This window comes from Cicer arietinum, chromosome 5, assembly GCF_000331145.2.
Source record: "Cicer arietinum cultivar CDC Frontier isolate Library 1 chromosome 5, Cicar.CDCFrontier_v2.0, whole genome shotgun sequence".
Classification (NCBI taxonomy): Eukaryota; Viridiplantae; Streptophyta; class Magnoliopsida; order Fabales; family Fabaceae; genus Cicer; species Cicer arietinum.
In genome coordinates this window covers 59,288,282-59,295,655 of record NC_021164.2, presented here as the reverse complement: position 1 = coordinate 59,295,655, position 7,374 = coordinate 59,288,282, and the positions used below count along the sequence as shown (strand labels likewise).

Genomic DNA, 7,374 nt, shown 5'->3' with positions numbered 1-7,374 from the left:
GGGGGGGGAAGACAAATTTTATTGCAGTCTTGCAGAAAGGAAAAGGTCTGATAGTTATTTTCTATGATTAAGTACCTACAAAAATCAGTTAAGTTGTTCTGTTGCACAAATAAAATGCTATTTAAGTATATAAAAGTATTTCAAATAAAATTATTTCAAGCAACATAAATTTATTGATGCAGAAGTAGAAACTATTTTTACTGTGAAAGAGAAGCAGTCACTTGGAGGTTCACAGAAACTATAAGCAAAAATTATCTTAATTGCATTTTCCTTCAACAGTGATCTCAACCAAATGCTCCTGGATGAAGCAATTCTTGGAACATCCGAAATTTCATGCCAACGACACACACAAGCACTAAATCATCTTATTCCATTCATAATGTGTAACTGGCTACAATTGTAAGTTACAACAACTAAACGACCAAGAAGAAGAACTGTTCACCTTTGCCATTGCTACCAGAAGCAAAAAGCAGTATATACTAGACACAGTTTTGCAGATACAAGTAAATGGGAGAAAATAGAAGTGTTAGGAATTGTACCTCCAATGTTGTTTGCCACGAGTGCACTGCAATCCATCCCACAACGTGTTGGCCCTCCACAATCCTAAACATACACACAATGATAAGATAAGTAGAAAATGTGTAAAACTGTGGGATAAAAATATTGCACAGAACCTTTGAATAGCCGTAAACTCCTATTTAATATTACCCCTGCAGCTATTTATCACTGATATGCTCTTGTTGTATTACTTATGTAAATCGGAACCACCAGCCTAGACCAATTAATAGCTAATTTAATAGTAGATAAAACCAAATAGAATTTCCAATCACCTTCATTTTGGGATCATCTACAGTGCATTATTACATTGTGTGGTTATGATGACATATCATGCTTGATTCTTAGTTAATATAATAACTATTTTTCCATATTTATTTAAATTTACACCTTCACTGTTATTTAATGGGTTTCTGATCTAAGTGTATACCTACATGAAAAGAAGTGTGGATTTGTTAAGCATCATATGTACAATTGGGTTTATTGCCTATAAGCTCAGATCTCTGAAATGATTTTCTACAATTGTTCAGGAAGCTAAAAAAAGGATGGATAAATACAAAGGAGGATGACTCATCGGGAAGAAACTTGTATTGAAAAGAAAGCGGGAAACAATATATTTGAGATATGTTACATGTAGGAAATATATCTGAAATTCCTGTAATTTCATCAACTATTTCTTTTATAACATCATGAATTTTGTCCAATGTAGAATTAGTTATAAATTATAATCACATTTCACATCTATCAAATACTTGTTTGATAGCAAAGCAGAACCTTGATTACTGTAGACTACATGATCGATAAAAAGAAAATAGCTTGGCAAAAAAGAGACTCATTTACCCAGCAGTCAGCACATGTTGGAGGGTCATGATTGAAAATCATTCCATCGCAAAGCTGCTCAAACAACCAATACACAAAATTCAATTATAGATCAATTTGGAATTAAGCTACATTAACACTATCACCGCCTATAAAAGCAGACGCTATGCTTTGAAAGTCCATGTATTTATTGCTAGTCAAGTAGTCATACCGAAGAGCTTGAATTGAACTTACATAGTTACATTTAAAAAAATAGTTCTAATATAGAACAAATTTGGATAAACTTTTCTATAAACACTTCTGAAAAAGAGAGATGAAAATAATCTGATAACTATGAATTTATTTAGTTTTATAACACAACTACAAGTTTTTTCAACAATAGCTTCTCATGAGTTAAAATTAGCTTCTGCATCTAAATATTTTAAAAACCCTCCCATCTAACTTCTCCACAAACACTTACAAGTTTATAAGGACTTAATTTGTAAGTAAAAATAACTATAAACTTATTTTTAACTTAGAAGCTCTCATAACGTATAAGCAAATCCAAACTGGACCTTAACCATTGATGAACCGATATGAAACAAGTTTCCACTTACAAAGAGTCCAAAAGTGAAAATAGAAGATTATTGTGAATCATCCAATATGTTTATGAATGATGACAATTACAACAGGCAACTAAAAATTTATTACTAAATACTAATCAACTGAACTGTTACTAATCAGAAATCAAAGAAATAAGCGTGACCTGATGGAGCCAACCTGAAACCAAAGGGTGGTCTCGTTCACTGACACTTTATAAAACCTACAATCACAGAAAATAAATACACAAATGAAATTTTCAGTTAATATTTACAATAAATTCCTATCTCAATTCGTGATATAAGGACCAATCAAAGTCCAGAAACTAAAATCCAAATCTACAGCACCTCCAAACACGCAACTCCGTTATAACATCAATTAAATAATCTAAAAAATGTTTCTATATTGAATCAATAAATAAAAACGATACCAAATCATCAATCACAAAATAAACTCAGAAAAACGGAGAAATGACGAAAAAAACATTAAATCGAGAGGGAGAGAAAGTGTGTGACGGTCAGATCAGGAAACATAGAGAGAGAGAGAGAGTGCACCCGTCTTCGCTGAGAATGCCGTGAGGGAAGTTACGAATGGGAGAGGAGAGGGTATAATTGTAAAGTTTGTTTCCGTCGAGAAAAGTGAATTGACAAGCTGTGGTAGGTGTTGCTAAGCTGATATACGACGACGAAAGTAGAACAACGGTGAAGATGAGGTAGGTGCGTTGAGCAGCTACCAATGCCATTTGTTGCTGAAGGGTGAAAAAACCAACACGGTTATCTGAATCTCATGGTTAGTTGAGTTTCAGACACGGGTTGAAGCGTGAGATTCAAACTATACTATTCTCTGTGACTCTGACTAAAGAACGAACAAATCTTATTCGTTGTGTGTTCAGGACAATGCGTTCTTTTCTCCGAGTAGTAGTTTTCTTGCTCATTTGCTTAAATCCACCTCAACTATATAAGTGCAGATGCTTTAAATTATTTTAGGTCCCTCTTAATAAACTATTTTACCCTATAATCACCCCTGCAATTAAAATAAAGATTAATTCATCCTTTAAATCTCCAAAATTATAGTGTAATTTATAATTCAGTAAAAAAATTAAATTAATTTTCGAAACATCAAAATAATAAATATAACTTATTATCATAAAAAAATTTGAAAGATATAATCTACTGTTAAAATAGTTTATAACGTTATGGACTAAATTGACGAATATTTTAATAATTTGATTGTAAATTTCTTTTTTTAAATCAATAATCAAAATGATAACATCTTATATTTTTAAAATTAAAATTGTAGTTTACCCTAAAATAAAAACAAATTTTTTATCATACATTATAACATTTGACGTATATTGATATATTTTATTATTTAAATTAATAGTTAAAGCAGTATCTTTTTATTGTCAAATCAATTTAAGGTTCTTAAATTCTCATTCTCTCAAGAAATGTTGTTTATGAATCTAGAAATTTTAGATCAAGAAATTGATCCTTTAGTTTATCAACAAACCCAACTAAAATAGAAAAACAAAGCAACAACTCAATGAACATAAATTTAAAGTTGATAAGAAAACTTCGAAAATTGATGAACAACTCAACAAAATTGTTGAACAAAGTCATAAAATATTTAGTCAACATCGGAACATTGTTGCACTTGAAACGAGACTAAAAAGCAGCATGAAATTGATGGAATTTTGGAAAATTTATAGTTTAGTTTTTTTAATGAGATTGATGTTTTTATGTGTTGATGCGATCTTTAGTTTTAGTTGAACGTAAGACTGTGAATGACGATAGTTAGGGTTTTGGTATAGTACTATAATAGTTGTCTTCGTATTCGCGATTTAAAAAAATATTAATATCAGTGCTTATATCCTTTTGGATATCAACTTTAATACTTGTAGTTTTACACTTTTGGTACTTAAGCGTTTGTATTCATACCCATTACCCACGCTTTAACTAAAATAGATCGATAAATAAATTATATAGTTGTGATTAAATTTAAAAATTATCCAAATATCTTAAATTCTATCATAAAGTATTATAAGTCGATATATTTTCTAATTCAAAATATTTCAAATAAATACTTGTTACAATACACATTCAAAATTCATAATAATATTTTATGAAATTGCAAGTCCTACGACAATATTATTCGAGATCTGTAAAAATAATTCATAGAAAGTTGCAAGTATAATTATAAAGTCACAATTAATAAGACATAATTTTAATTATAAGGACACAATTATTTACCTATTTGTCATAATCAAATTCTTAAAAAGTTTGCAAATGTTTATCTTTCGATTATAAATATTATAGTAGTCCAATGATATTAATAGATGTTAAAACATAAAAATAAAAATAAACAATCAATTAAACTAAATACTAATATAATAAATAATATATTTATATAAGTGTGGGTATGGGACGGGGTGAATAATATAGCACTCTTACCTGCACACGCACGCATACCCACTTAATTTTGCAGGTAATTATTCGCCTTCATGCTTATATCTATTATGAGAGATTTTACCCTATCTATTGTAGATTATTTTTTTGCATGTATATCCATTAAATTTGGATCTAATTGACATCTTTATATAAGACAACATTGTTGTTTTATTTGTTGATGACACTACAATCTCTTGTATGCATGTAATGTTTGAGTTTGGTGAATGAAAATGTTTAATGTTATATTCATTTTGATATTTTAACTTTTTAATTTACGTTTAATTTGGTATCTTAACTATTTAAAATAAGACCTAAAAATAATAATATTGAAATTATATTTACAGATACGTGAGAAGTGATATCTATAAGTTGTTATTTGACTTTAATTAACAAAGTTGACAGAAAAAACCAACTTGACTTAACAAACTCAAGTTAATAATAATATTGAAATTATATTTACATATAGGTGACAAGTTATATCCATATAAGTTGTTATTTGACTTTGATTAACAAAGTTGACTGAAAAAACCAACTTGGCTTAACAAACTCAAGTTAATGGATCAACTTGAATATCTTTTGAGTTAAGGGGTTAAACTGAACTTTAAAAATAAATTTAAAGGTCAATAAAGTATTTAAGTCAAATATTATTTATAAAAAGTGTTACAAAAACAAAATTTAATTTTTTTTCTCAACTTTTTATTATTTATAATAGGAAATATCGAACTTTTTTACAATAAAATGTAAAAAACTAGTATAACATATGTAAACAATTGAAATGTTTTTTCTTATGAAATCATTTTTTTTTTAAATAAAAAAGTTGAAAAATACTTGTTTGATTCGTAAAAATAATTGTTAATTTATCAATTTAAAAAGCAATATACCAAAATGTTTCAACATAGTCTACCATAGAAACTCTCAAATAAATAAATAAAAATGACAGTTATATGGTATTATCAAACAAAGAGTGTGAATGGGTACTATAAATATTTCAACCAATAATTTTATCTAATTTGTTTACATGAACATTGTTACGTGATCTATTAAAGTTGATTAGATTAAGAGTTTTGATATATTAAATCTATTAAATTTCGACCCTAGTTATTTAATAACTTATTTTCATAAATAAAATTTTAATTTTAATTAAAATCATAACAAAAAATATAATTTAAAAATAAACCAAAAAAGTAAAACTTAAAAATTTGGTAGAATTAAATATAAAATATGGTCAAATTCATTTATAAATAATATGTCATTCAACTATTAATAATTTAATTTGATAATATCAAAATATGTTAATTTTCAAATATAGTATAAAAGTCTCGTTAAATATACAATTCTTTGTTGTTTTAAGTAAATGTAATTTCTTTTTAATTTTACAAAAAGAAAGAGACTCGGTACGAGGAAATATAGCCTTATCTATGATGATTTAATTCTCCATTTTATGTATTAAGAGATATAATTTAAAATTAAAATAAAATAAGGTAGAAAAGAGATAGAAATTAGTTACTTTTTTAGGGTTTTTTTAAATTACCAAATTTTTAATTTATTTTTTTATCAATATACTTTCTTTTGAAAATCTATACATTATAATAAAGCAAATATGATAAATTGGCAAATTTGACACGTGTCAACAAACTAGAGTGTTAAGAAAATATAAGTTTCTATTAATAGAAATAATACGTGTTTATTCTTGAGAAGTTAATGGTCAATTAAAAAAATAAAAAAAATGAATTAAAAATAAAAAGCTTTTTTTTGTAAGAAAAGCATAAAACTTCGGTTACATCACGATCTTTGTCCACGATACAATTTAATGGTCAATTAAAAAATTAAAAATAAAATACAATACACCACGACTCACAGTTTTTTCATGTATCCGTTGAGAAGTTAATAGCCAATTAAAAAATAAAAAAAATAAATTAAAAATAAAAGATTTTTTTAAGACAAAAATAAAACTTCTATTACATGAAAAATACATAAGTGAATGACCAATTAAAAATAAAATATAATGTACGACTGACATTTCACATTTCACGGTTGAGAATTAAGTGGTCAATTGAAAGGTAATCTATACAATATAATATCTCTTTTTTTAGAATAAAATTAAACTTATGTTACACGACTTTGTACATGCGTCAGTTGAAAAATTAGTGGCCAATTAAAAAAATAAAAGAATAAAAATAAAAAGAATGGATTAAAAATACACTACACCACTACTTGAGATTTAACTGTTGAGAATTTAGTGGCCAGTTAAAAAAGAAGAATAACAGCAAAATACAGTCACTAACACCACGACGACAGTTTTTGTAATTGTTTTTTAAACACTACTTTATAGCAACCACCCGCTTCAAATTAATTTAATTAAAAAAATTATTTTATTTTACGAATTCTTTTAATACTCTGTTAACCGTCTATCTTTGATACTCTCTCATTTCTTGCGTCTCCCTTATAAATATCATTCATATTGTGTGTGTATACACAATTTTTTAAGCTTTCTTTATCAAAGCTTTCTTATTCATCTTTATCCAATGTCTGAAACAAAAATCATATTTTGTTGCTTCAATTTCTCCAAGAAATGAGTCATGGAATTTGGTTGTTAGAGGTGTGCGAACGTGGTTTTTGTCTTGATCTCCTCAATATTAAACAAAACTTTTATGCAATGGAGATAGTACTGAGATTAATATTCGTGAGCTTTTATTTATCGAATTAAAATTAATATTCCTGGTGAAACTATGCATTTGTTCGTGTTGCGTCTAACAATATGTTCACACGAATTAATTATTTGAATTGGTAAATTTTTTTCAATCTATGATTGTTATTTTATATTGTTTTGTTATGCATATATATATTTTGTATTGTTTATGTTTCTTAATTTTGTATGTGTATATTTATATTTCTATCATCTTATATATTAAATTCACTCATAAATAGTTAACAAATTGTACATTTGTATATTTATATTTCTATTCTCTTATAC

At 26.9% G+C, this 7,374-nt stretch overlaps 1 protein-coding gene across 1 annotated transcript in view; it reads right to left on the bottom strand.

Moving 5' to 3' along the window:
• Positions 1–2,912, bottom strand: part of LOC101508765 (uncharacterized) — a 7,399-nt gene extending 4,487 nt beyond the window's left edge. Inside the window, exons 1-4 of the mRNA XM_012715911.3 lie at positions 2,508–2,912; positions 2,134–2,176; positions 1,396–1,449; positions 540–603 (exon numbers count right to left, since the gene is read on the bottom strand). Coding sequence (XP_012571365.2) covers positions 540–603; positions 1,396–1,449; positions 2,134–2,176; positions 2,508–2,695 — 349 coding nt within the window. The 5' untranslated portion in view covers positions 2,696–2,912. The remainder of the gene's footprint in view (positions 1–539; positions 604–1,395; positions 1,450–2,133; positions 2,177–2,507) is intronic.
• Between the last annotated feature and the right edge of the window lie 4,462 nt (positions 2,913–7,374).